General features: G+C 47.9%; 4 protein-coding genes and 1 long non-coding RNA gene across 7 annotated transcripts; 3 read left to right on the top strand and 2 right to left on the bottom strand.

Moving 5' to 3' along the window:
- Positions 1-88: 88 nt before the first annotated feature.
- On the top strand, positions 89-2365 carry rilpl2 (Rab interacting lysosomal protein-like 2). 2 transcript variants are annotated; one of them, XM_062451933.1, is made up of 4 exons: positions 89-594; positions 774-924; positions 1391-1541; positions 2224-2365. In XM_062451933.1, the coding sequence occupies exons 1-4, from the start codon at positions 304-306 to the stop codon at positions 2243-2245; spliced, it is 615 nt and encodes a 204-aa protein (XP_062307917.1). In that variant the 5' UTR covers positions 89-303; the 3' UTR covers positions 2246-2365. The 2 variants fall into 2 exon arrangements, with proteins under 2 accessions (XP_062307917.1, XP_062307918.1); XM_062451934.1 differs by having other exon boundaries at positions 90-594; positions 774-925; positions 1395-1541.
- Positions 2366-2889: 524 nt separating this feature from the next.
- Positions 2890-5430, bottom strand: kmt5ab (lysine methyltransferase 5Ab). 2 transcript variants are annotated; one of them, XM_062451912.1, is made up of 8 exons: positions 5215-5430; positions 4947-5044; positions 4634-4790; positions 4090-4255; positions 3897-3984; positions 3648-3707; positions 3232-3422; positions 2890-3134 (listed from the first exon to the last, which is right to left on the bottom strand). In XM_062451912.1, exons 1-8 carry the CDS (start codon positions 5222-5224, stop codon positions 2924-2926), a joined length of 981 nt encoding a protein of 326 aa, XP_062307896.1. In that variant the 5' UTR covers positions 5225-5430; the 3' UTR covers positions 2890-2923. The 2 variants fall into 2 exon arrangements, with proteins under 2 accessions (XP_062307896.1, XP_062307897.1); XM_062451913.1 differs by having other exon boundaries at positions 4634-4787; positions 5215-5428.
- A 537-nt stretch (positions 5431-5967) lies between these two features.
- LOC134012207 (cyclin-dependent kinase 2-associated protein 1-like) lies at positions 5968-8090 on the top strand. The gene is made up of 4 exons (XM_062451950.1): positions 5968-6127; positions 6777-6862; positions 7227-7353; positions 7658-8090. The coding sequence occupies exons 1-4, from the start codon at positions 6061-6063 to the stop codon at positions 7723-7725; spliced, it is 348 nt and encodes a 115-aa protein (XP_062307934.1). The 5' UTR covers positions 5968-6060; the 3' UTR covers positions 7726-8090.
- Positions 8091-8199: 109 nt separating this feature from the next.
- On the bottom strand, positions 8200-8991 carry mtrfr (mitochondrial translation release factor in rescue). Its single transcript, XM_062451942.1, has 2 exons — positions 8579-8991; positions 8200-8467 (listed from the first exon to the last, which is right to left on the bottom strand). Exons 1-2 carry the CDS (start codon positions 8843-8845, stop codon positions 8237-8239), a joined length of 498 nt encoding a protein of 165 aa, XP_062307926.1. The 5' UTR covers positions 8846-8991; the 3' UTR covers positions 8200-8236.
- Positions 8992-10076: 1085 nt separating this feature from the next.
- LOC134012217 (uncharacterized) lies at positions 10077-26000 on the top strand. The gene is made up of 2 exons (XR_009928535.1): positions 10077-10641; positions 25776-26000. It is a non-coding gene; the product is annotated as an uncharacterized LOC134012217 (long non-coding RNA).
- Positions 26001-27125: the final 1125 nt, after the last annotated feature.

Here is a 27125-nt window from a genome sequence, read left to right on the forward strand (position 1 = left end):
ACCTGATTACGCGCATGGCTTCACCTGTCGCTAGGGATACCGAGCTGTCCTTTTGCAGTCCGCCTGTAACAGTACATTAGGCTTCTGCTATTGGACGACACATTGTGCCCTTAACGCTGTCAGCCGTCGATTTCGATGAGGAAGAAGGCGGGTCTTAACATGGGGCACTAACTGCACTTTTTTCATGCAATGTGTAACTTTGGAAGGCAATAGTTGTCACTTTGACCGGTTGTGGATGTTTAAACCAGCACTTTTATTTTGACTAAACTTTTTTGGGCATTGTGTTTGATTGTAAGAAGAATTATGGAAGAGCGCGAGGCTTCACCCGCTTTGGCTTTCGATAAGGACGCGTTTCAGCTCACAGTGGAAGATGTTTATGACATTTCGTACGTAATCGGAAGAGATTTGTTGAAAATAAGTAAAAGGGGTGAGCAAGTTTCAGATTTGCAATTTAAGATTGTCCGTGTTTTGGAGATGTTCGAGACATTAGTCAATAAGTCCAACCTGTCGCTGGAGGAGTTAAAAATGGAACGAGATAACCTGAAAAGCGAGCTGGATAGAATCGTAAGAGAAAGTTCCGCGGGTCAAGGAACGGTGAGTTTCCCCATTCAACTTTATTACGGACCATATAGGCACACACTGGTTGAACTACAGAATACATTTCCCACGTTGATTTCCCCACGTTGAGCAGGAACTTCAATCAGACAGTTAAACGTATGCGCGTGCTACCGTATGGACTCAGGTCATGAGTCTCGCTCTTTTTACCCGAACAGCAAACGCTTGGACCGAACCAGCTCGTGGTAGACCTCAAAGACCCCAACAGACCCCGCTTCACTATGCAGGAACTGAAGGAGGTTCTTCAGGAAAGGAACCAGCTGAAAGCACAGCTAATGGTGGCCCAAGAGGAGCTACAACTCTACAAAAGGTGAAATAAATATGCCGCAGCAGTCTTTGTTAAGGGCCTAGATACATTGAGAGGCAAAATGCCGAGAGGCAAAATGCCGGTAGTCAGTTGTCAATGGTAAGGATAAATTCGGCCATATATATACATACAATACTTGGAGTATATAGATAGATCAGTGGTACAAGCCCAGTGGTTACAGCACTGGATTACATGACTGTAGATGAAGAGGTCACCGGTTCAAATCCCCCCTGTTCTGCGCATCACCTGGAATAAAAGCATCTGTAAAATGAATGCATTACATTATTTCTCCTCATGTTGCAAAAGTATGAATGGACACTATTGTGGTCAAAACCTGACCTCCCCTCTGACATCCTCACCCCACTGTCCCCCCCAGGTCCCCACCCCCAGGTCCCCCCCCCCCCCCCCAGGTCTCCCCCCCTGCCGCCTGTGCACCTCACGGCCACCTAACTCCTCTGTGTTGTGTCTGCAGTGGTATTCTCCCCCAAGCTGAGCCCCCCATGGTGGAGGTGAACCTGGACTCACCCCCCTCTGCAGGGCCCCACCCCAACACACCGGAGGAACCCAAAGAGGAACCCAAAGTGGAACCAAAAGAAGAGAAGACAACTATTGGAAAGCTGTAAGCTTTTTATTTTATTTTTTACCCTCCCTATCGTGTCTATAATTTGTCTGATGAGTGGTTTACAAGATTAGGGATCTAACAACTAACATGCTCACTTTATACACAGTGACTTCTTTGTAAAAACACTCCAAATGAGGCACATTCTAGTTACAACACATACCACGTCATACATCTCAAGTGTACAAACCCTCAATGATCTGAGATGGCAGTGTGTGCGCAGGGCTTTCAACCACATTACATTTAGTCATTTAGCAGACGCTCTTATCCAGAGCGACTTACAGTAAGTACAGGGACATTCCCCCGAGGCAAGTAGGGTGAAGTGCCTTGCCCAAGGACACGTCATTTGGCACGGCCGGGAATCGAACTGGCAACCTTCAGATTACTAGCCCAATTCCCTAACCGCTCAGCCACCTGACTCCCTGTTCGTTCCCGTCCAAACCCAGTCATGATTACATGATGACCAGCCAGAGGTTGCTTCTCACGGCCTCAGTAATGGTTTGCTTGTGACCGGTGTTTGTGCTGATGCTAGACGTGTTTAGGAGGGAGAGAGAACTGATAAAACAGACACTAGCTTCTTCATGGGGTCTGGCTCAGCGGCGTGGTAATGTTCAGTCATGACTCAGTGTGTTGCCGGTTAACCCCTTTCTACGAAACTAATACTTAACTTTTGTGTTTCTAGGTTTTCATTCAGGCGGAAATGAGGACACCGGCAAGTGTTTCGTCAGAAGACATGGATTTCAGCCACATTTTTTCATAGGACATTTTTAAGTATTTTTTATTTTTTTATACTGAAGGTGCATTTAACTGTGTAGTAACTTTTGGGAAGACTATCTTTTGTACATTTGACTTAACTCACTCCCCTCTAATATAGCTATAGGTAATGTCAATGTAAGTCAACATACGCTTTAGATTGTTGCAATCATGAATGGTTGCATGAAGTTGATTCTGAATAATACACAGTATTGCACTGGTTGAAACAAGATTTTCAACTGAAATTTATTCCTCAAATAACTACTTTTTCCTTTTGAAATGGTTAGAACATTGTACAGTAAAAAAACCCAGAAAGAACACTAACATCTGTTGCTTGTAAACAATCATAAGTGCATCGAACTGGATCAGGTTGATGTACTAATAAGGCATTTATAAATTATCATATAAAACCATCATAAAAAAAATCTCACATTTTAGTATTGTTTACAGAAGGGCTGACCTTAATATCTATAAAAACATGGAGAACGGATAACTTTTACCTAAGTTTGAATCTATTAGGTTGCTGCTTTCCGCAAAATTCATCCTTGCCATCACCCTGAAGTGAAAAACAATTTCTCTAGAGAATGTTGTGGTGTTAAAAAACTAAATATATATAAATACATGGAACATCAGTGTTTGAGCCAAGGGTGGGCGGAGATGGAGGCTTTGCTGCGATCTCCGTAGTCGTAGAGCAGCTCCTCGTCGGCCTCGATGTCCCTGGAGGCAACCAGAATCAGATGAGGCGCACCGTTGATGCCATGAAGCTTCGTCTGACAGTTTCCCATCTTACTGTGGTTGATCAGCCTTCCCCTTCGACCACTTTCCCTGGTCGCATCCACGCTAATTAAAAAAAAAAAAAAAAAGGTTTGAATAGAGGTTGAATTACAAAGATGGGGGGGGGGGCGGGGGGTAGTTTGTCGACTTTAAAACCACGTACCAGTAGGTTTTGCCGTGATACTGGAAGTAGTACATGTAGCAGCCGGTTTCTGGGTCCTGAGCGTAGCGCTCCTCTCTCTTCTTGGCGTCGGCCAGCAGCACCAGGTCGCCGTGATACTCCACCACGTACTCGCCCTTCTTGAAGTCTCTGACCGCAAAGACGCCTCTCCCTTTCCCCTCGATGTCTTTAACCTGTCGGGACAGAAGGGCGGGAAAACCAGTCGAAAACAAGCCTCCGTTTCTGGTCTCAACATTCATCCTGTCACACATTTACAGTTAAATAGCAAAAGTTATGAGAATGAGCATTAAGTCTCTTCCTACGATTTTGGCGGCTCAGCCAGGAGCCGATGGTGCTCTGACGCGATGGGAGTTTCATCCCAAGTTCAGAAAAAAAAAGGAAAAGCCAAACAGTCTTACCCTCAGGCCTTCCTCAACTCCATTCCTTATCAGGTCGTCAATGTGTTGACGTGCATCATTCTGTTTGGAAAGCATGAAGTTAGTTGGTTTAAACGTAATTTCATTAAAAAGGTCAATTCCAGAGCAGGCACACGTGACTACTTCTAAGGGAAGACAACTGTACAATGGAAGTTACTGTAACTATAAGGAACATGAGTTAACTCATCTGAAGAAATTTTAAAAAGTACAATTCGGTTTTCGTATACAAACCTTCAATTCAGTTTTGCTTTTCCTGGCACTTCTTCGGACTGGATAATAATCAGTGACCTTTTTGTTAACGGAAGCTATGCTTTCAGCTCTGGAGGAGAAAACAAGACGACATTCTAGTGTGAATCACAGGTTTACATCCCCACAGTTTAGCTGACCAGGTCAGACGAATTTTGCGGGCATTTATTTCACATACTTTTTCGCTTTGACTTTGTGACTAGTTCCCTTCCCGGTTTTGGACTGGGACACGTGATTGAGTGATGGCGGTTCCTTGCGTGACTTTTCCTGCGCCTGTCCCAGGACTGTCTCCCTCAGTCCCGTCACTGGGCTGCTTCTCTCCGCCTTCTCCTCTAGTCTGGACGCTGAGAGGAGAACAAGAGTCTTAGTCCAAGCTGTGCAAAGTAAACAAAAGGAGGTTTAGAAGCAGGTGATGAGGCTGAGTCCAGTAGAAACTATTTGGTTGTGACATAAGATTCCGGGTCAGTGAACATTGGTGCCATTCACACGCAGGACATTGTCGGTGGTCACCTAACTCGGATCGCCTGACTGTCAAAGAAATTGCAAAGACAAACAAGAGACACTTGGTAATCGGGATGTCCTGCATTGGGTGGATTGTCGATACTGTACTAGGTAGGTGCATCCGTTGAAATGCAACGAAAGTAAAAAAACAAAAACAAACATCGATCACGACTACAGTAATCTCAGATTATCACACTCAGGCCGAACAAAGAGATGAGTACCTTTATCAATTTTTGAAGGAGCCACATCTGGAGGCTGTGTATCGGACACGTTATTTTCCTGGACAAGCGCGCTTGAGTTGTCTCCGAGGGGGGATCGAGGTTTGTTTGGGCACCACAGAGTAGTCAAGGTAGACTGGGTTTTGCCTGCAGTTTCCTGCTGGAACGAACAGAACATTCACGAGATGCGCGTGCATGGACACTGGGCAACGAAGAGACTTGTTTGGTCGACAGTGATGCATGCGCTAGACGCTGTTAACGTTGGTGCTAATGAAAGTAACGTGTGTGTAATTTGGGACAGCAACAAGAGACTTACCTTGTTCATTTCTGGCGCGTTTTCTTTCGACCCTTTAACGACTTTTGGTTGAAGCGTGACTTGACCTTGGTCTGTAGATGTCTGCGCCTTCTTCCTCCCTTTTTAAGGAACATTGACGAGTTATTTTAAGTACGTTGTAGAAATGTAACATGGAACAGTTGCTAGCTACCGTAAGAAAACAATAATTACTAGACCCAGTGCTGTAGTTGTCTGTTTTAACAGCTAGTTCTACCCGTTAACGCCAGTAAGTTCGCTATATATTGCTTACCTTTTCCCATTTCAAACAGATGCTCAAGTTTTTCCAAGGAACGAATTAAATAGTTAACTAAATAGTGACAAGGTAAAAGCTTTTCGTTGTCCACGTGCTGTTCTATTTGTTTCACGAGCCTTGTGAGTAGCAGACTCGAGACGTTTATCGCTTGCTAGCTCACCCAAACATAGCTGAGGCATAACAACCATTCAAAAATCCTCCGTGCCTCTGATTGGATGTCCTTTACTCTCTCATGCGTGTGGTTGGTATGTCATTTAGAAGGTTGCTTTCTTTTGTGTCTTTAGGTGTGCACGTTTTGAAACCCCGGGGCAGCCGTTTTATTCAACGTATTGCCTAACAGCAGTCCAAATTATAGGTGAATCACGAATACAATTTAAATTTACAGATACATATTCGATTTTTGTGCTGTTCTCCCATGTATGATTCATCTTGCCTGAGTGATACATTTTCTGCAAAACAAAGACACAGTTCACGAACAGAAACACAAATGTTTTATTCCAGTCATGGCTTCGGGGTTTGTTTCAAACGTTATAGAAATAAACATGTAAAAGAGCAAATACAAAATAAACAATACAATCTAGACCTAGACTTTAATATAATTATTGAAAGTGAAATAATGCAACATAAGACTTCTAAAAGTTTGTCAAAAGAAAAGGAAATGTATATGTTCAATTTGCTATCACACAATGCCTTTTTTCCAGTGGTGACATATAGGATTAAGAATATCAATATAAATGTGACGGCCATATTTGCCCAGTGCCGCTCTGTAGTAAACAAAAAGTGTCTGTGCGAGAGACAGCGGCTTCAGCGGATTTCTGTAACATTTTTATTTCTCAATTTATTATGTCTGTGGGTATGGCTTACAAGCCAAACCTCCATCAGCACATTCCGGGAACTTCCGTGAACCAAGGTATGGCAGAACTATCGGTCCATATTTTATCTTATCTCTGTTTTGTCAAGTGTAAAATTTGGTGTTTCGACGAATACCTGGGGAGAGCCCGTGACTGGTTTTTGTCCACTGATATAGGGTCAGGGCTGATTCATATCCGCCATTATTACAAATCATAAACCCCCCTTATACATCGACAAAGTTTATAATTCAGTCATTCATTCATCTACGCCGGAGAGCTACCGGCATGTTTTGTTTGTAAAAGGATGCTGTTACCATGGTACCATATCAAATGTAACACTTTCGCCTTTTGATCCTCGCTGTTCACGATCTTCTTCATGAACGTTTTCAGCCCTCAAGGCTAAATGATTGATCTGCGGGTCCACAGTTATTTGACCCTTTGATGACGCCTAGCGTTTACTAGTTCTCATTACATTTCACCATGCACCGTGGTGCAGTGGTATAGTCTCATCGATTTGGTTTTCAAAACATTTCGAGTAAATCAAATGATCGATTTTCCCGTATTATGTTACAACTTGTGATTGCAGACTGTCACTATACATGCAACATTTGCAAAGTGTTTAATTACATGTCACACAGGTTGTATAAGTTAAAGTGACAGTTCAAGTATGCTACATACCATTATTCATTGTTATTCTAACGTTTGCAGCTTCTCATTCACCAAGCATACCAACAGTGCAGACCTACAGACCATTTGTGAATGACTATGGACCACCTTCTCTTGGCTTTACACTGGTGAGAATCGTAAATCATTTTATAAATTGCTAAACATAGTCGCTTGACGTCTTTAATGAATGCAGGTGCAGTATTACCACTGGCTGTAAATCAACATTACTGCCGTACTGAGGTGTCTAAGGGGGTCAGATGGCTGAGCGGTTAGGGAATCGGGCTATTGATCAGAAGGTTGCTGGTTTTATTCCCGGCCGTGCCATATGACGTTGTGTCCTTGGGCAAGGCACTTCACCCTACTTGCCTCAGGGAGAATATCCCTGTACTTACTGTAAGTCGCTCTGGATAAGAGCGTCTGCTAAATGACTAAATGTAAATGTCTAACCAATGCGTGTGTGTGCGTGCATACTATTACGTTTTGACATTGCAGAGCACAAGTGGAAATAACGTCCCGCAGAGTAAATATGCTGAGTTGTTAGCCATCATAGAAGAGCTGGGGAAGGAGATAAGACCAACTTATGCAGGAAGCAAAAGTGCCATGGAAAGACTAAAGCGAGGTTTGTCTTCCTTAATATCTCAGCATGTCTTATTGTTCATTTGTGTTCCACATTAAATATGCTTTTTCCGCTGACATTAAGGCCCAGTTTCCCAGACATGGATTAAGCCTAGTTCTAAAGTAAGAGAATAACTCTGTGAATATCTCCATTGAAGGTTTTTAGTCCAGGATAGGTCATATATGTCTGGGAAATGTGATTGGCTTTTGTAACTTGTGTGAAGATTGACAGTAGTTATTCAAAGATGGCTTCTGTGTATATGAGCATGTAAAGCAATACATTGAATTTATCTTTCTTTTCTTCACAGGGATTATACATGCCCGGGGATTAGTGCGTGAATGTTTGGTGGAGACGGAAAGAAATGCAAGGTCCTAACAGTCTCAATAAGAGTTTAGTTAAGACTATCTCTGGACTGCCCAACAGGACAGACTGAGCTATTACTACACAGTCAAGACTATTCTGGACCAATCAGCACAGATGGAGTGTAAATCAGTACTTGACAGAATTTGTCTCTAGTTGTGTGTTCCCATTGTGAATGGAGTAAGAGTTGAGTGCATGTTGCATGTGTCTTTAGGATTTTTTTAAGAATGTACATGGAAGGGTAGATTTTAAACTTTTGTCTGATTAAAAACTAAATTAATAGTGCCAAAATACACTTTGTAAACTCATTCTTCAACTATTGGACAGAATTCTGTAAAAAAAAAAAAAAAAAAAAAACTTTGCAACTTTTTATGTATTACCCAGTGCAATAAAACATATTTTCATGAAACCCAATGTGTATAATAGCATATATGATCTTATTACTTCAACAAGTGTAACATTCGCAAATCAACAAGAAAAAAGCCTGACACGTGTAAAAAGAAGGGAATTATTATTCTAATTATTTTTATCTCATGTCATCCCCAGGTTTAGAGTCTGCCATAAGAGTTTCTTTAAAACGTCTCTTTTTCTCCAGATTGTCGTTTGCCTTCTTTCTTTTCTCGTGTTTCCTCTGGATGGAATCTTTCTGCCTCTTCAGAATTTCACTGTCCTCTCCTTTGAAAGACATCTCGAGCTTCTCTCTCATAATGTCTCGAGCTCTTTTACGGTTGGTTTCCACAGATCTAGTTTGGTGGCACTAGATGACAGGGGTGCAACAATTAGGCGGAATTCCAGACAACACCATCACAAAAAAAATCACTGAGGATATGACTAATAATGTTTCAGCACACTGTAAAATAATCTTCACCTTAACAACAATACCAGTAGGAATGTGCCTGAGGACCACGCAGTTACTAGTCTTGTTGGTCGCCTGACCACCCGGACCTGATCCTCGCACAAATTGCTCGGCCAGATCATCCTCATTTAGGACAGGCAGATCAATTACGTCTTTTTTGCCGGCGGTCTGTACGTATGTTAACCCAGCTAAAGGCATCCGGAACAGAGATCCTTGACAGCTTCCCCATGCTGTCCTCGTCATTCTGTATATCACATTGAAGAAGGGTACGGAAGACATTTCTTAACACGGGGTCTGTCTGTCAGTTAATTTAGCCTTAAATGATAACACCTACTGGTTCAACAGTGCACCCAGTAGATGATGTGGTGCTTACATTCCACACAAAATAACTTACTCTAATTCAAAGATGTGTAAGGCATGTTGTTTTTGCTAACGGCTAAGTTTCTATTCGGTTTTAATAACACAAGGCAGTCCGAGTTGGTCCCGGCGTCGGTCGAACTGCTTTGACTATAGCCGTATGGCCCGTGCCTGCCCATGTGACTTGTACTCACACGGATGAATAAAACGAAGGTCTTTCAAATAGACCAATGAGGTTGTAGAGGTTTTCTTCTTTGTTGAAATCAAATGGCCCTCGGATCAACATTGCTAATAGTTCACTTTCGCCACCAACTGGACGGGCTGTCAAAGCGTTTAGAGCAATAAATAGCTAGACTATCTGCAGAACAGCATCAATAATCTAGCCTACATAATAAATTCACCGGGTGTGGGGGGTGTGGGGGGGGGGGAAATCGATCGTACTTTTCCCACACATAGATTTCCACAAGGAAGGCTATAAGGACTATAAGTAGGCTGTAACTTTTGACCTAAATTTCTAGTCTAACGCTTTAGGCATAGAAATAATTATATGCCTAAAGTCAGGTGGCTGAGCGGTGAGGGAATTGGGCTAGTAATCCGAAGGTTGCCAGTTCGATTCCCGGTCATGCCAACTGACGTTGTGTCCTTGGGCAAGGCACTTCACCCTACTTGCCTCGGGGAATGTCCCCGTACTTACTATAAGTCGCTCTGGATAAGAGCGTCTGCTAAATGACTAAATGTAAATGCCTTTGATATATTATCATGGCAGTCCAGAAATGGGCTCCTGTATCACTTTCACAGAAAAAAAAAACTGAAAACACATCAGCAAACTTCATACTTAAGTCTTCATTTTAGATTCTCATGCAACGATTTCTCAGATCAATTTCATTATATTGTCATTGTACCTATTTGGGGGGGATTGTGGTGCGCTTGATTTGCATGTTAATATCAAGTAGCCTATTCAGCTAGTCTTCATTAAACATGTAAACCGATCTCACACGTTTAGGTGGTGTTCTGTAATATATATGATCTTTAATACAAATACATAGATCACATCACATTGCTGATGTAACGTTGCTTCAAAATCGTGAAGCAGCGTACTATTTGGTCAACAGGAGGCGCCTTTTATGTGAGCGCTGTGCGCGAGACCGTAGGAGGCAGAGGATCGAATCGCGAGGGGTTTCATTGTACTAGTAGGTAGGCAAGACGTACGGCAGTCAACTCAACCGGGATGTCAGATACCCCGCACCCAAATCCTATCTGTATACCGGAGGCGGGTAAGAGGAAGGAATCGTTCGTTTGAAACCATTGCTCAGGAAGCTAAACGCTTCCGAACTCGTGTTGAATCTAAAGGGAAGTCAAGGACATTTCACTACATGGCTTTTTTTGTCGGTGTCATAACTTAAGGCCAGATTTTTATTTTTTGGGCAGTTAAAGCTGAAGGCGAACGTTATTTTGAAAACAGGACGAGATGTGATGCATCTATCTGCAGTGCTCGGGATGCCGATTAACCCAACACACACTTTACATGTAGTAATTTTATTATCAAACAGCGTCGAGGCGACGTAAAACAATCGGTCTCGATTGATTGGAGGGTACATTGTTACAGCAGCTGGCATTGAGTGCCACTATTTTGCTCCATGCCTTTTGGAAAGTGAAGAATCCTCACGCACTCGTGACCCTAACCACACAGATCAACGGCCAATAAACTTTGATTTTGGGTGAGTGCTGCAGTAGCCTAAACAAACTCTGCATCCGAGTTGTTTGTACTGCAAACTAGTTGTTTTCTGCATAGAGCAGGTTGCTGTGATGAGCATCGCAAACCATCAATTTGTGATTACCATGCCGTGATGTTGCTAGGAAACTGACTTGACAGTGGAAAAATGGTGGAAGGTTTACTTTGGGTTACAAACGTCTGACGTTGTTATACGTTTGTCTATTGGGCATATTGTGAATTAATTGTGACACGGGAAGGAGCTCGATATTGTTGGTCTAAATGCGGATAAATTACACCTTGTTGTCAACCCACGTTGATTTACTTGCTAACACTTCCTTTAGATGATGTAGGCCACCAGTCAACAAATGATTGATCTATCTTTATTGGACGATTGAGGTTCTAATGTAGCCTATCTAGGATGCAGTGTTAAGTCTGTTCCATCACCACACAATGTTAAACATGATGCAGTAGCCTACCTATTATACACAGACATTAAACATAACAATAAGGAGAACATTTTCTCTTTTGCGTGATCTGGCGTGTGTAAGTTTGTCAGAAGGAACATGCTTAGTTGTACCTTACATTGCTGATGGGTGAATGCTTGTTAACTGCACCAGAAGAGAATTAGCCTACTATACACGTCTGCTACGTGGGGTTGTAGATAGGCTATTTAGTATAGACTGAGTTCAAATGTATCTTTTTTTTATGATTAGCATCGAGGGTTTCAAGACAGTTTTGACGTTTGTTTGTTACACGTAATTTGATTACGTGTGTGAAAGCTGCTGGGCCGTTAGCCCGAAGCCACGAGATCCCCGCACTATGTATCTTTGCACAGCTGTCAGTTTGGTTTGATCATGTGTCCGTGAGTACCGAGATGTTCTGCAAGGCCTGTCCACAAGGCCTGGATGAGTCAGCCAGCTGTGCCGCTGACAGGGGCTGTGGCCGCGCTGCCAGATGGTGGCTGTGCTCTGGAAACAGGTCCTGAATGCATTCAGGCCGCGCTACAGGTTCCACCAGTGACACTATTCTCGGTGAAACACGGTGGAGGACAAACAACCTGTGCCCTGAGTGTGTGGGGTGGTTTGAACCCGGATCTGCTCAAAAGTCCTTATAACTGTTTTTTCTTATTAGTAAAACAGTGGAATTGCTATACCTTCACAATAGGGGAAACCTATTGGTTTTAGATTAGTTTTTCTTGTTTTGGAAAGTCGTTAACTATCTTAACCGCTTTTTTGATCAGACAGCATCGTCAATGTAGGTCTTGGCAGACTTGTGGGGACTTGAATGCTAGGCACGTGAGGTAAGATCGCCTGATTATTGCGCAACGTGTGCATATTTGCGAAACTCAGCTGAAAATAGCTTCCAGAAGAAGATAAGGAAACTATCTCAAGCTTTCATCCACGAAATTGAAGAGTAGACTTGAAGAATGTAGATCGCATGCATAGTTGCATAACTTGAATTTGGCGTAGCAGTGATCACCCTTGACTTAAGGTTCTCCAGCGTTGTAATAGCTGACTGTATACTGTCGTACAATGACAGCTTCTTTTTTTCTCTCTCTGTCTAACACAGCATGCAACGAAAAATACTTAGTGACTCATAGGACATGAGGAAAGGCTCTTGTGTGTCAGAGGGAACTGCTCCCTCCACTAACACACTTAGCTGTGAGGACTGTGTGTTCCTCCAGGACCACAGTGCTGGTACCGGAGGACCCAAGACGCTTCCTCGCAACCATCAAGATCATCACTAAGACTTACAGGATCCCCCTGGGAAGACCCCCTCTCGCAGTCAGCCACTGGGGGCAGAGGGAAATAGGCCTGGGAGTTACAAGGCACTGGGAGAAAATCTTTCTGTAGTTTGCGGTTTTGGAAAATAACCTTTTTGAAGTCGCTCTTGTCTCCTCCGTGGTCTCCCCCCCCCCCCCCCCCTGACGTGTTTAAACATCCCAGTTTAGATGAGATCTTCAGAGAGAGAGGTTTCTTCACTTTCTGTTCCCTTCCTGCTGGAGGTCGAGGAAGTGGGTCTCTGTCTGTCTGTCTCTCTCTGTCTCTCAGGGGTAGCCTCTTCCAGCTAAATCTGGTGAGGAGGTGGTGACAGGGACCACACCCCCTGCGCTGTGGCATGGTGCCTGTCTGCAGACCACATCAGATCCTCATCTCTCTCAGGAAGAACAAGCTGGACATTCTTTCACTACCTACCTCTGACGGTCAGGCCCTACAATGGAACATTTCCGTGTGCTTGTAGCACGAGTGTGTGTGTGTATATATATGTCAGTGTGTTCTACGGAGTCCCTCCATTTAGACAAAACTTTTGTTGTTCCATTTCCTCTCATCTTAGTCGGCCACACCCAGCCCCTCTTAGGTGAAGACAGTTCCGTCAAACCAAAACATTTAAATTTCCCCTTCAATGCCAACTTTGACTTCCTGTGCTTGCAGAGCATGTTCTGAAGTCTTTGGTACTTTGCATGTTTTGTCTTTTCTTCCCGTTTGGCCAACCTGTATATCTTTGCCATGCAAAGCGCTATCTTTGGGGAGATTGTTATGACAAAATGACGCATAACTTAACCATTGTAATGTGTTTTCTTTGTGTTGAGAAAATAGAGGCAGCTGTGTTGTCTGGTAGGATGACGCTGGTGAGCAGAGAGAGAGAGCTCTCTGGTGTCAGTCTCATGAATCCAATAACGACCGGGGGGGTTAGGTTAGTGAACGTTGTGAGTGTGAGTGAGAGAGTGACAGAGATTGAGAGAAGGGCTGAGTGCTGAAAGCTCATCAGGTCATTTCCGTTTTCTCTCTCGGAGGATCTGAGAGGAAGTGTATGTTTACTACCCCAGCGTCAAACGAAAGTGTGGATGTGTCACTCGCCAGTCAGAGACCAAATGTTACTGACTAACGATCTTAAAAAGCCACCGGTCGCCATGGACACTCGTGCTTCACTTCTGAATCTACGCAATTCAAATTCAGAAGCGTAGAACCGTGAGTCGGTTCATGGCCTAGGGAATGACTGCCCCCCCCCCCTCTCACCCCCCTTTTAGTTTCTGTGCTGACTTTTTGAACGATGCTGCCATTGCCCAAGAGGTAGATTGATGCCGCCTAATTCATTTAGATATCCCCCTCGACTGTCAGGAACACCCATGACAGCGCCTCTGCATCACTTGCATAATCAACTTTGAGTTCAGGAAACAAAACACAACGTACTTCCTGTCAGTTTCGATTTTTGGAAACCTTTGCGGCTGTCTGGTGCAATTATTGTTCCTTTTACAGCAGCTTGGTTTGAACAGATAAGATACAGTGATATCAACAATATGTGCTGGGAGATTGGGAGGCTAATGAGTATGGAAGTGAATATCGTTGGGTGCAGAGCCAACATGTATTTAGCTGCTGTTTTGGAAACCTGCTTGTGAATGCAACAGTAGTTTTATTGTGTGACAACATTTTAAAGGCTGCAGATAACCTTTTAAAGTGACCCACATCAGTAGATGTTGTGCATGTGCGTGAGACAACATGACCTAGGGTGCCTCAAATTCCTCCAGTGTGTTTATCGTACAGACGTGTGGAATTTCAGCCAGGCATCTAATGCAGGTGGCGTTAGGGATAGCAGTGACGGGGCAGAGGAGATTCTGTAACCTCTCTGTATAGACGCTGCCTCCAACCTGAGACCCCTCCTTCTGTCTCTGTCTCTCTCTCTCACACACACACACACACACCCTATCCTGCCCCCACACACCTAGTGTGCACACACACAAACACACACACACCCTCACACACTTGGCCTCTCCTCTGTACTATTGTTCTGGGTCGGTCAGCTGACGAGATGGCGGGGTAGGTGGGGGTGGGGTGGGACTGGTGGGGGTGGGTGGGGGGTGCTGTTGGACAGAGACTCAGTAGGACCTCTGGCTCACCTTCCACCTGCAGCCGTGTCGATTTGCTGCCATGGACGAGAGGTCAGATCCATGGCTCCGCAGGCTCCCGTCTGATTGGTTAATGAGATGACGAGGCTCGTCAGCGCCAGCGGCCCAAGCTTCTGTGATGTCACCCCTCCCCCCCTCCCTCCATCCCCTCCATCCCTCCCCCCCTCCCTCCATCCCCCCGCCCCTCCTCTGCACCAGTAACCCTGAGCGGGTGTTGTTGATGCTGAGATGGACCACAGCGGTGTGGCCCTCGTCCCCGAGGTGCCAGCTGATGAACGGCTCTGCTGGAGTCTCCCACAGAGATGCTGCCCGGGCCGCGAACAGGAAGTGTGTGCGTCCTAATTCAGAGGCTGTTGAGGGGTTGGCGTGGAAACGAGGACACTGACTTGATCTAGCCGCTGTGGACCTCTTAGTGGCTTCACGTCATCGTACACTCTGAACCAAGAGCTTTGTTTTCATTCACATTCGTCATGGGCATAATAACAGAAATGACCTGCCTGATGCCTGCATTTCTTCTGTCTCTTGGGTGGTAGACGAAATGTGTGTTGCTGCAATCCCTCTGTTGATGTTGAACTGGCAAATCTAATCAGCAAGTGTCGCGGTTCTGCTTTTGAACTAGTCATGTTGAAAGCGCAGGGCTGTTGACCACCTCCTGCTGCATGTCTGTGCTGTGTGTGTGTGTGTGTGTTCAGTAGGCCCTCTTCATAACAGGTCTGTGCTGTGTGTGTGTGTGTGTGTTCAGTAGGCCCTCTTCATAAAAGGTTGTGTGTGTGTGTGATGAGGAGTGTGTCTTCCTTCTGGTTGATGTGAGTGGCGTGTGGATATTGCCGTCACGTGTGTGTGTTTGCGTGTTTCTCCCGTGTAGTGTGTTTCCTCTCGGGGTCTGTGGAATCTGTTGACACGCCCCGCTGCTCGACGATCAGGGGAAACGCAGAGCGACAGGGCTGCTTCTCGTGTCTTCCTTGTTCTTTTCCTCCGACTACAGACACCCGACTTCTCCATCTCTGAAAATAACCCTCACCACTCCTCCCTCCCTCCTCCATGCTCCTCTCGCCCCTCACTACTCCCTCCCTCTCTCCCTCTCCCTCTCCCTGTCCCTCCCTCTCTCCCTCTCCCTCTCCCTCCCTCTCTTCTCCCTGAGTGTGTGCTGCTGTTGGAAGTCTCTTTACATTATGTCACTCTGCACAGGCTGAGAACCCCTCTGGCCTGCTCCGTTCAGACTTCTGAATACAGAGCGAGCTCCTTGTCCCTGTTCATGCAGAGTCCTAACAAAGAGTTGAAGTGAGCTGGGAGTTCAGAGCGATAGTATGGGCTGGGCGAGGGGAAACCTTGGAAAGGGCCTTTTATGGTCATCAGGATGGTACCAGTGTGTGATCATACTGTCGGGCTCTTCTAGTTTGCCGGGGTGGAGGTGATTCTGGTAGAGACTTCAGACTTCAGACCTGTCGCAGCACGGAGCATGGATGTTTCTGCAAAACAAATTTATTTGTCGCCTGAACTGTTTTGGGCAGCTGGGAAGTACAGGCACAATAACAGGCAATAGATGGAGTATCATGAATATACATACACAGTGTATTAATATAGTATATCTTGCACAGCGTGTATATATTTGTTTTATATCTATATCTTTTTATATTTTATCCAAGAATATATAGATAATATAGTCTCCTAATCTCCTGAATTGCCTCTAGTTTCCTTGATATAAAGTCCACGATGGTGATAACTGAACGGATGTGTGAGGCGGTGTGTAGAAAATGACCACGGCGACAGCTCTGTGACCACGGCGACAGAGCTGGGTTTAGCAGGAGCGCAGGTGCACCTGTGGACGAGCCTGGAGCTGAAATCCCTCCGTCCCAGAGCCCATTTACTACAGTCATTTCACAATGAACAGGTTAAAGAAGCAACACTGCCCCCTCTCTCTCTCCCCCCCTTCCTCCTCTCTATAAATAACCCAGCACCCTCTCCATCCCTCCCTCCATCTCTCCATCCCGCCCTCCATCTTTTCATCTATCCCTTCTCCCCCCCCCTTCCAATGATAGGCAATACGTCACTGCATGAACATTTCACTTCTTGATCCGGTCCTCTTTTGACGCGCTTTCTCTCCCTCTCTCTCGTATCTCTCCTCCTCCGCTCTCTCCATCTCTCGCTACTCTCTCTCGGTTTTGGATTTCTCCTGTTGCACGCTTTTTCTTCTTCCTGGCACTGCGTCTCCTCCTCTCTCTCTCCGTCGCTCTCCTCGTTCCTCACTGCGCACTCTCCCATCTATTTTCTCCCCGCTTTTTCCAGAGCGGCGTTAAATAGAGCAGCGGCGCTTCTCTGGAGCCTGGCAGTTGGAGCTTCAAGCTTCCCACTCACTGCTGGGACGTTCGACCGCACAACTGTGGGAGTAGCACGTATATACAGGCAGAGAAAGTGCTGAATAGATTTTTGATTTGACTTGCGTCGTGCTTACCTGAGGGTGTGTGGTTGGAGCAGGGTTGCTACTGTGTTGGAGTTCGGATCCCCTCTCTGTCTGTCTGTCTGTCCCTCCCTCCCCGCTCTCTCCGCCCCACCCCCCAAGTTGATGAGCAGGGTCTGTAACCAGTCCACCCATAGTGTCTGACCTGCCTTGTGTCACGAGAGCAGGCCATGTGTCTCTGTCTGACAGTCCTTTTGAGGGCTCTACATGGAAATTAATGCTACATTGAAAGTGAGCCACATTTGGTTGAGAAACCCACAGATCTCTCAGCTCAGCTGTAGTCTGGAATGCAACACATGAGCTCACTTCTGTTTCGTTTCCTTTTGAAGCGCATGCAGTGACCCCTGGGTGGAGGGAAGCGCATGCAGTGACCCCTGGGTGGAGGGAAGCGCATGCAGTGACCCCTGGGTGGAGGGAAGCGCATGCAGTGACCCCTGGGTGGAGGGAAGCGCATGCAGTGACCCCTGGGTGGAGGGAAGCGCATGCAGTGACCCCTGGGTGGAGGGAAGCGCATGCAGTGACCCCTGGGTGGAGGGAAGCGCATGCAGTGACCCCTGGGTGGAGGGAAGCGCATGCAGTGACCCCTGGGTGGAGGGAATTGTAACATGCAGGTATGTTTTGTTTTGCTGTGACAGTTGAAGCCCTGTGTTGTGGTTTTGCATAAAGGAGTCTTTGACAAGGAAATGTTTTGTGAGTTCTCGAGCCCGTTGGTTAACACCATACATCTTTTGTATTGAAAATATAAAAAAAAAAATACTTTGTTGGCAGAGATGAAAGCATATGTTAGTCAAACCAAGAGCCATGGAATGAAGGGAACTCCTGAATCGTCCCATAGATACAAAGCTGATGTTATAGGACTATGGAAATGGCAGGAGAAATGAGGGAGAGCGGGAGGGAGATGGAGGGGGAGAGAGAGGGAGAGAGTGGGGGAGAGAGACGCGCTCTGGTAGTCTCCACTCCGCTCGTCACACTGACTTCATCCCCGCAGCCAATCATGGCAGGGCCTTCTATGTCTCCATGGTAACCTCCTGTTGAAGCAGTGACGGAGAGGGTGGAGAGAGGGTGTAGGGGGGCTCAATGTAGAGATGAGAAATACTTCCCGCCCCTAAACAAATTGCCGGCCTTGCATGTTTCACACAGACAAACCCGTTTGATTCGTCTCTCGCCATCCTCCTGCTTGGTTTCCGGGTCAATTCTCATGTTTCTAATCAGAGCACTAATCAGAACAGCAGTATTCAAAACAAACTGGGACTGCTCCAGTCATGCCAGCGTTGAATACCTGAGATTTCTGAGGCAGTTCAGACACCTCACGCTGGTAAGTCATGAGTCTGGTCAGTAATTCCTTTTGAAGCGGCTGAATGATTGTTTAAGCTTAAAAAAATGTTGTTTACTCTGGGAGAATCTGTGTGTCTGCTTGTTGTCCAGTAAATCTGAGATGACTTCCTTCTGATGATGCATGCGTGTCTGGTCTGTTGTGTGCTTATGGCGGTGTATGGTGTTGTTTTCGATGAAAGTAGCTCATTAATAGTCCACAGTTCATAAAGGGCTCTTACAGCAGTGAACCCATTGTAGTTTTTATCTCACCTCGTCACTTAGGGAATGAATCCCAGTGACATTTACACATTGGGGGTCACTTTACCTCATCTTGAAGTTTTGTGTTGATTGAAAGTGACAGTTTGGGCCGTCGCTTTCCTCCGGGCAGAGTCTGCTGGACTGCACGGACCCGGGAACCAGGCGGGGCCCCAAGGAGCAGGGAAGGTTTCTTAGCTGAAAACAACGGGCTGCAGACGGTGTTATCTGTTCTCGTTCAAGGGGCCTGGCGCCGTATTTCCCGCTAGGTTTAATTCCGAGCTTTTGTGTATCGCTGTGCAAACGAGTGACGGCATTTGGGATGGGAACTGACGCACACGGCACCTTGTTTAATTTCTTAATTCTTTACTGCTGAGACAGTTAAGCCGTCTCAGGTCAGAATGAACCCAGAACTGCACAGAGTGCTTTGGCATATCTGTGAACTACAACGTAGAAACAAGGAAGGAGAGCATGGATTGTGGGCATCGCAGAGAATCTTTTGTCCGTTCACAAATGCGCGGCTTCAGAGACTTTCGTTTTACTTGAGCTGAACGTTAATGTCGAGATTCAACGTTCTCTCATACACAACTCCAGGGCTCCCTTCTTGCCCACTCCTACATCTGTGTTGCGTTCTCCCTGTGAACGAGGGTCATTTTTAGATTCGGGCCTGACTCGCTAGTCAGGAGGAGGAGGTGGAGGAGGAGGTTGAACTTGGAGGAGATGAAGGGTGCGGGGTATTTTTAGCTCTCCTCGTAGCAGAATGATGTGTGGAGGAGAGGGCCAGGTGGTGTGCCCGTCCTCTGCCCGCAGAGAAGCTCGGGTCAGGGGGAGCCGAGGACTGGACTGGCTCATGTCACATCGGGTCACGGGAGATTGCTCCCGTGAGGCAAAAGACTGTCAACCTGGAATAGATCAACTAGTCCCGGGCATAACATTGAGCGTTCTCTATATTTAAATATTTAAACGTCGGGTTGAAACGCATTCTCTTTGGCAGTTAGGGGTGGGTATATGTTTGATTGGTGAGTGTCAGGATTCACCTGATGGCGGCTCAGTCTCCGACAAAGCCTTGTCCAGATGACTGTATTGTTTTAAGCCCTTTGACATTTTAACAGGATAGGAGGATAAGCCAATCATAGCTTGTCGCCCCGCGCTGGACTATGTTTGTAGTGGTTGCCATAGCCGGAGTTGCAAGGTCCAGGCGACAACGTCGGGAAAGTGATATGTGGTATTTTGGGCTGTCCGGAGCCCAGCTGGTTTTCCACTGGTGTTCAGTGAGGTCTTACTAGGAAGGAAACCCCTCACCCGCTCTCCCCCTCCTTCTCCTCTCCCCCATTCCCCTCCTCCCCCTTTCCCCCACCTCTGCCCTCACACCACCCCCCCACTCTCTCCTCTCCCCTCCTCTCCTCTCCCCCAATCCCCTCCTCCCCCTTTGCCCCACCTCTGCCCTCACCCCACTCTCTCCCCTCCTCTGGCCTCTTGAGGAAACGCCTCCAGTGACTGGACACCTCTCTCCCAGGAATCCAGCCTACCGCCTGACGTTGCTGTGATGACTGCCAGCACCAGTTGTTCCCCTCCGGCCCTTCTTACAGCCTGTTTGTTGTTTTTGTAAGTGTGCGTGTGTGCGTGAGTGTGCGTGTGATGTGTGTGTTTACATACAGTGCGCGTTGTAAAGTGTCTTGAGTATGCCTGGAGAGATTGGAGGTTAAGGGCAAGAACGTTTAGTTTCGATTTGAGCGAATTCTGCTCACAACCTTATACCGACTGTTGCTGTGATAAAGTACCTCAGAGATCCTATCTTAAGTGAAGCTAATAGGCCTACATAATCCTTGCTTAGCCGTGGCAGAGTGTTGCAGCTTTGCCCAGTGAGTGTGTGTGTGTGTTCAGAGCTGAACCCAGCTGTTGGATTCAGAGACGTTGGTGCGTTCACGGATACCATCCTGTTGGTTTACGTGATGCCGTGAATCCTGTCATTTAGGGCTTTCTGCAGCTTTGCTTTGTTGAGCTGCTTTAAAACTACGCACCAAAGGGCTTGTAGACAGAGAGCAGGAGAGGACCATCCTACAACCCTTTCAGAAGGAATGTGTTCTGTAGTTCTGAAGGCTAGCTGCCCCTGCCTCCCCAGGCTAGCTGCCCCTGCCTAGCTGCCCCAGACTAGCTGCCCCTGCTCGTTGTTTCTGCGTCTGGGTGTGGAGACCGGTTCTGTGTCCGATTGGGTCACAGGTGGGAACTCGTCGCGGGCCGTCTCGCGGGCCGTTCTCTGTCAACATCTCTCTCGATTTCTCTCTCACTCACTCGCACAATCTCTCTCAATCTCTTTCTGTGTTGCTAAATTTTGCACTCACACACACTCTTTCACTGTCTCTTTCTTTCTCTCTCACTCACACACACACACACACACACACAGCAGAGGTGAGGCTAGAAGCTAACAGTGGAAGACAGCGTACAGACACTCAGCCCAGGACAACGTCTTAAGTGCAGCTTGATTGATGGACCACTATTGGTGCACATCCTCTGGAAGATCTGTCTTTCAGATGACAGTGACATGTCTGTGGTACCTCCAGCATGAGCGCTCCTGTCAGGCCGTGCAGCAGCTGCAGGGCTGCTGTGTCCCCGCCCTGGGCTGGGAGTGCTGCAGTTGCGTCACTGCCCAGGGGGTAGCAAAGACTGTATTTTTAGAAAAGGAAACGCTCATATTCTCTGAACACACAGCGTCAAACACTCTGCTTGCGTATGTTTGGATTATTGTGGCCGGGCTATTTTTATACTCTGCGTGCGTGTTTTCTAGGGTGTGCATAGGACTGTTGTTTTCAGCATCAGAGATTTCTGGTGGGTTGTGTGATGCCTCGCTCTGCTCAGGGAACTGTGGCAAAAGTCTGTAACCCTGTAAAGACTAAAGATTAAACAGAGAAACGGGGAAAAAAAAGCCAACATGTTTGTTGACTAACTTTGCCCATAGAAAACCAGAGCACAGAGTTATGAGAGTTATGAAGTCTTCCTGTGGATGGTAAGATGTGCCAAGATGTCTCTTTCCTCAACCACAAGAGCCCCTCCAAACCTCCAGCCTCTCCCTGCTGAACATCCAGCCTCTCCCTCCAAACCTCCAGCCTCTCCCTCCAAACCTCCAGCCTCTCCCTGCTGAACCTCCAGCCTCTCCCTCCAAACCTCCAGCCTCTCCCTCCAAACCTCCAGCCTCTCCCTGCTGAACCTCCAGCCTCTCCCTCCAAACCTCCAGCCTCTCCCTGCTGAACCTCCAGCCTCTCCCTCCAAACCTCCAGCCTCTCCCTCCAAACCTCCAGCCTCTCCCTGTTGAACCTCCAGCCTCTCCCTGCTGAACCTCCAGCCTCTCCCTCCAAACCTCCAGCCTCTCCCTGCTGAACCTCCAGCCTCTCCCTGCTGAACCTCCAGCCTCTCCCTGTTGAACCTCCAGCCTCTCCCTCCAAACCTCCAGCCTCTCCCTCCAAACCTCCAGCCTCTCCCTGCTGATCCTCCAGCCTCTCCCTCCAAACCTCCAGCCTCTCCCTCCAAACCTCCAGCCTCTCCCTCCAAACCTCCAGCCTCTCCCTCCAAACCTCCAGCCTCTCCCTGTTGAACCTCCAGCCTCTCCCTCCAAACCTCCAGCCTCTCCCTGTTGAACAACAGGACAGGAAGTCCTAGGCTGTCTTCCAGGAAGCTCTGAAGGAAGTGCGATCAGCCATAGAACAGACACACCCAGAGAACGACACACTCAGGGACGTCGGTTACCGAGAGACGAGGGGACGGGAGCAGCAAAGCGACGGACAGACATCCGTCTCTCTCTCCGTCCCTCTCGGCACCCGAGAGACTCGTCCGGCTCACACAGACACTGGGGGAGAGGCGGGGATGACGCCTGCCTGCGTCGGCACAATTATTTTCTGCCGAGTCATCGCCCCCTTCGCAGCCTCTCCTCCTTGCCCCCAGGGCTGAGCTGTAACGGAGCGCTGCTCGCCACGCACGCCCACTCCCTCCGGCCACGCACGCCCACTCCCTCCGGCCACGCACGCCCACTCCCTCCGGCCATGCACGCCCACTCCTTCTGGCCACGCACGCCCACTCCCTCCGGCCGCGGAGGAATGCGGACGCGCGGAAGGGGGAAGACCGGTGTGCCGGCAGCGTCTGCAGGCAGGTCGGCCCGTGATTCGGTTGGCGGTGTGCCCGTCATCTGGGCGTGTGTGATTGTGTGTGTGTGTTGGTGAGAGGGCCACTGGACAGTGGCATCGTGCCACAGTAACTGCATCAGCTGTGTGTGTGAGCACCACGGCATCACAGGCTGCCGTCGTGTGTGTCGGTTCACCCCAAGCTCAAAGACACCAAGCGTTCCCAGGAAAATGACCCTGTGTTCCCCCCAGCGTTGGTTCACCTCATCCCCACCCCCCCCCCCCCCCCCCTTGTAGCAGATTTTCTTACATGGGCTGCTCTGGCCTCTCCAGGCTGCAGCTTGACGCTGGACGTGTCACTCAAGAGACCTACTACTGAGGCCTCACTTAGGGCCCTCATCCCCCTTCTCTCTCTCTCTCTCTCTCTCTCTCTCTCTCTCTCTCTCTCTCTCTCTCTCTCTCTCTCTCTCTCTCTCTCTCTCTCTCTCTCTCTCTCTCTCTCTCTCTCTCTCTCTCTCTCTTTACATTTAGTCATTTAGCAGACGCTCTTATCCAGAGCGACTTACAGTAAGTACAGGGACATTCCCCCGAGGCAAGTAGGGCGAAGTGCCTTGCCCAAGGACACAACGTCATTTGGCATGGCCGGGAATCGAACTGGCAACCTTCTGATTACTAGCTCACTTCCCTAACCGCTTAGCCACCTGACCTCTCTGTTTCTCTCTCTTTCTGTTTCCCTCTCTCTCTTTCTTTCTCTCTCTCTATCTCTGTTTCTCTCCCTCCCTCTCTCTCTGATCATAACACTAGCAGCTCAGCCCAAGGTCTCCTGGTTGAGAATGATGTCATGCAGGAGGAAAGTCTCACGTTTCTGTGGTGTGTGTGTGTTCTGTAAGTTGTGGTGCAGAGTGTGTGTGTGTGTGTGTGTTGGTAGTTGAATCCTCTCCTGTTGTCTACTAAATGGCTAAGGAGTTTGTTTGCCATGAACTCTCTGTTTCTAACCCTACTTGTATCATATTCCAGCTGCAGTCCTGTGACCCAAAAGGGGGAGGGGGGGGGGGGGCGAAACTATTGAATAACATTGCATCATGCGCACACCATGTCACATCAGGCTGCGTGTGACTGCCTCATGCCAGCTTACAGTACATATACATTTAGTCATTTAGCAGACGCTCTTATCCAGAGCGACTTACAGTAAGTACAGGGACATTCCCCCCGAGGCAAGTAGGGTGAAGTGCCTCGCCCAAGGACACCACGTCATTTGTGGCAGCTCCTTCTGATTAATAGCCCGACTCCCTAACCGCTCAGCCATCTGACCCCCTCTAGTAAGTAGTAAGTAGGTTTGAAGGAGGGCAGCAAAAACGAGAAGCCCCAGCCTCCTCCGCAGGCCTGGGTAGCTAGCCTACTTATATCTCTGCGTTTCCCAGGAGTGGGATTATTTTGAGCAGGGGCCACGATGTTCCGCTCTGGATCTGTGGACGTTCCTCCAGAGCAGGCTGCGTATTGTATAGGACCTGAAAACAAAGGAAGGGAGGAGGTGTGTGTGTGTGTGTGGGGGGGGGGGGGTTACTATGTCTTTTGTTAGGTGCGACTGACACATCTGGCTGGGATGGAGGTAGAGGAGGAATAGGAGGTGAAGGAGGAGGTGGAAGAGGGGAAGGAGCAGGAGGTAGATGGGGATGAGGAGGTGAAGGGGGATGAGGTGGAGGTAGAGTACTGTACTGTACTGTCCTGCCTTCCTACTGTACCTAACGTCTCCCTCATCGTGGATCAGCCGATGCCGAACGTGGATCAGCGTGAAGTGTCTGTGCCTCCAGGGCTGTGGAGGGCGTTCATCACCAGGCCTGACCCCAGGATAGTGGATGGGTGATGGATCATCAGCTGACCTCCCCCCCTCACCACCCACACCGCCCTCTCCAAAGCTGGCTTTTGTTCCGTAGTCGAGTGACGCAGTGGGAATATTAGTGGGATTAAACATAATTTCAGATGGTGGCAAGCCAGAGAGGGATACAGTTGCTACGGGGACAGGGGAGGGGCGGGTGGGGGGGGGGGGGGGGTTACGCAATGCCGGGACGACCACACCAGGCTCGGGGGCCACAGTGAGACACTGCCCCCCTCTGCCCTCAACCCCCTCCTCCACCCTGGAAACTCTGCCTTTTATTGGGGTCTGACTGACACTGTCCAGACTGCGTTGTAGTTATTATTAGACACAGTATACATTATTTAGGCCTCTAACAGTGGGGTTGGGATACGGTTCTCTGAGCGCCCTGGCCTCTCGCATCCCAGATGAGCTTCCAGCAGCCTGCTCTCTCACAACAACATTCTCCTTTAGGCTGCTCAGTCTGGCTCCTGAAAACAGGCACTGTTGAGGCATACAGGTCGACTCTGTCACCTGACCTGCCTGCTCCATGAGTGAAAACAAGGAACATAGCATTCTCCCGAATCGTGGTGTTTAAGCCGTATGCATACATGGGGCTCTAAGGCTGCTTATGTAAGGCTGCCCTCTCTGGACCTTAGTAAGCCCACTCGTGCTGGGGTGAGACCCCCCCCCTCTTCTCCCTTATGTGACCACGGTAACAAGGCACGCCCCCTCTCCCTGTTCTCCACACTCGCCTCCTTCCAGGGTTTAAAAGTTGTCAGGTGACCACAACCCCCCCCCCCCCCCTCAAGTATATATGTGTAGTTACCAGAATTGCCAGCAGCGAGGGTTGTTGGATGTGCTCCACAACAGAACCCTGGTAACCGTAGACAACGCCACTGTGCCGGTCACATGACCTCTGAGACTCTCCGATCGTCCTGGATGTTCTCTGGGTAGGAAGCCTTTGAGGGATGTCCTTGGGTTGGCATAGAAAACTTTCAGCGCAAAGGGGACAGACTGTGTCGTAACAAGCTGGTATTTTTGGACAGGGATCTTTTCATTCCGTGGTTGTAGCCTCAAGGTGTTCGTGTATGGTATCTTCCTTATTTATTTATTTTCGTCGCTGAATTTCCAAAAAAACGGCCCATGCGCCTGCACAGTTTTTTTTCGTGACCGTTTTGTTGTGTAACCTTCGTGACTAGCACTCTCCCTCCAGACTAACCAAACATTTCTGTCCTTTCAGCCACAGACTCCATCCATGAGGTCGCCTGCAGACATTTGACGAGCTCTCCATAGAAGACCCCCCCCCTCCCATCCCCTCCCACCCCCTTCCTGGATCCTTTTGATCTGCCCCCCCCTCCACCCCCCCTCCCCCTCTTCCAGACTCACCATGCTGATTAAGGAGTACCGCATTCCTATGCCCCTGAGCGTGGAAGAGTACCGCATCGCCCAGCTCTACATGATCCAGGTGAGGCCCCTGACCCCCCCCTCCCCCACACACACACACACACACACACACACACCTTACAGGACAGTTACCCCCCAGGTATCCCAGACCGCCGCTGAGATACAAGATCTGCTACAGGAAGACAGATTTTTTTTTCCTGAGGCTGGGTATTTTTTTGTCTTGTCCCCAACCGACATAACTGACACAAGTGCTCCGCTGTGATTGGTCACGGGGAGGAACAAAGTAGGCGTTGCGGGAGCAAAAGCATCTGTGTGTTGATGGATTATCTGCTTTACCTCTGCTTCTCCTCTCCATGACTGGGTGTGGTGATGGAGGGGGACGGGAGGGAGTTTCCAGATGTGGCAAAAATCAAATTATCATTCTTGCGGCTCAGCAGCAGGATTTGAATGGCTGACCTCAGAACATTCTTCCCTACTCGTAAACAACACAGCTGGTCAGGCAGTTACCTTGCCAGATTAGTTTGAGCAATATTGCTTGTGTTTTCCCCTGTATGGCCCGATAAATATAATCTGAAGAGATTATGGCTGCGATCTATGATGTCGCGGCACCGGAGCGTTCTGGATGAGCGCCAGTTCTGTGTTTATAAAGCCGACTCTTGTGTTCGACTGTGGTTCATCCTCTGGTGGATACACAGGCAAATAATCCTGCATAGCCGCATGGCCCTGAACACGGTTTAACCTTTAAGGAGTAGCGCCACAAATATGTGATTCGAACATTTCAATGTAATAGTTTCCAATAGACAAAAACTATGCGACAAACGCTTTAGTATGGCTTCAGAACTCATTAGAAGGCTAACAAGTAGCCTAACACTAATGTGGTTTTAGCATTGCCACGAGTATAATGCTAGGTAATTTAACCCGGCAGCTAACTAAAGCTATCTAGCTACCGTCTCGGGAGAATAACTCACTCGACAGAGATAACTCACACCAAGATGCATTGAATGTAGCCTAGCTTTAAAAGTTATGTTTGTTGGGATCGTTCTGTGTGAACGGCAGTGTGGGCTGTCTACTTGATGTTTAGCGCCGTGCTAGAACTCACTAGACGGATGAATTGAATATTGAATAAACAGTTGGGCTCCAACCGGATGCTCGGCTGACAGTGCTAACGGCAGGAAAAGAGGCAGAC

Source organism: Osmerus eperlanus, chromosome 25, assembly GCF_963692335.1.
Source record: "Osmerus eperlanus chromosome 25, fOsmEpe2.1, whole genome shotgun sequence".
Classification (NCBI taxonomy): Eukaryota; Metazoa; Chordata; class Actinopteri; order Osmeriformes; family Osmeridae; genus Osmerus; species Osmerus eperlanus.

Bases quoted from the DNA above. Each gene is read 5' to 3' on its own strand.
- rilpl2 (XM_062451933.1), top strand. From the start codon at position 304: ATGGAAGAGCGCGAGGCTTCACCCGCTTTGGCTTTCGATAAGGACGCG. The intron at 595-773 runs GTGAGTTTCCCC...TTACCCGAACAG, and splicing joins GTTCCGCGGGTCAAGGAACG to CAAACGCTTGGACCGAACCA. The intron at 1,542-2,223 runs GTAAGCTTTTTA...TTGTGTTTCTAG, and splicing joins AAGACAACTATTGGAAAGCT to GTTTTCATTCAGGCGGAAAT.
- kmt5ab (XM_062451912.1), bottom strand. The intron at 4,256-4,633 runs GTACTCATCTCT...TTCTCCTCTCAG, and splicing joins TCCTTCAAAAATTGATAAAG to CGTCCAGACTAGAGGAGAAG. The intron at 3,135-3,231 runs GTACGTGGTTTT...TTTTTTAATTAG, and splicing joins TATCACGGCAAAACCTACTG to CGTGGATGCGACCAGGGAAA.
- LOC134012207 (XM_062451950.1), top strand. From the start codon at position 6,061: ATGTCTGTGGGTATGGCTTACAAGCCAAACCTCCATCAGCACATTCCG. The intron at 6,128-6,776 runs GTATGGCAGAAC...TAACGTTTGCAG, and splicing joins GGGAACTTCCGTGAACCAAG to CTTCTCATTCACCAAGCATA. The intron at 6,863-7,226 runs GTGAGAATCGTA...TTGACATTGCAG, and splicing joins CTTCTCTTGGCTTTACACTG to AGCACAAGTGGAAATAACGT.
- mtrfr (XM_062451942.1), bottom strand. From the start codon at position 8,845: ATGTCTTCCGTACCCTTCTTCAATGTGATATACAGAATGACGAGGACA. The intron at 8,468-8,578 runs GTGAAGATTATT...CCTGTCATCTAG, and splicing joins CTACTGGTATTGTTGTTAAG to TGCCACCAAACTAGATCTGT.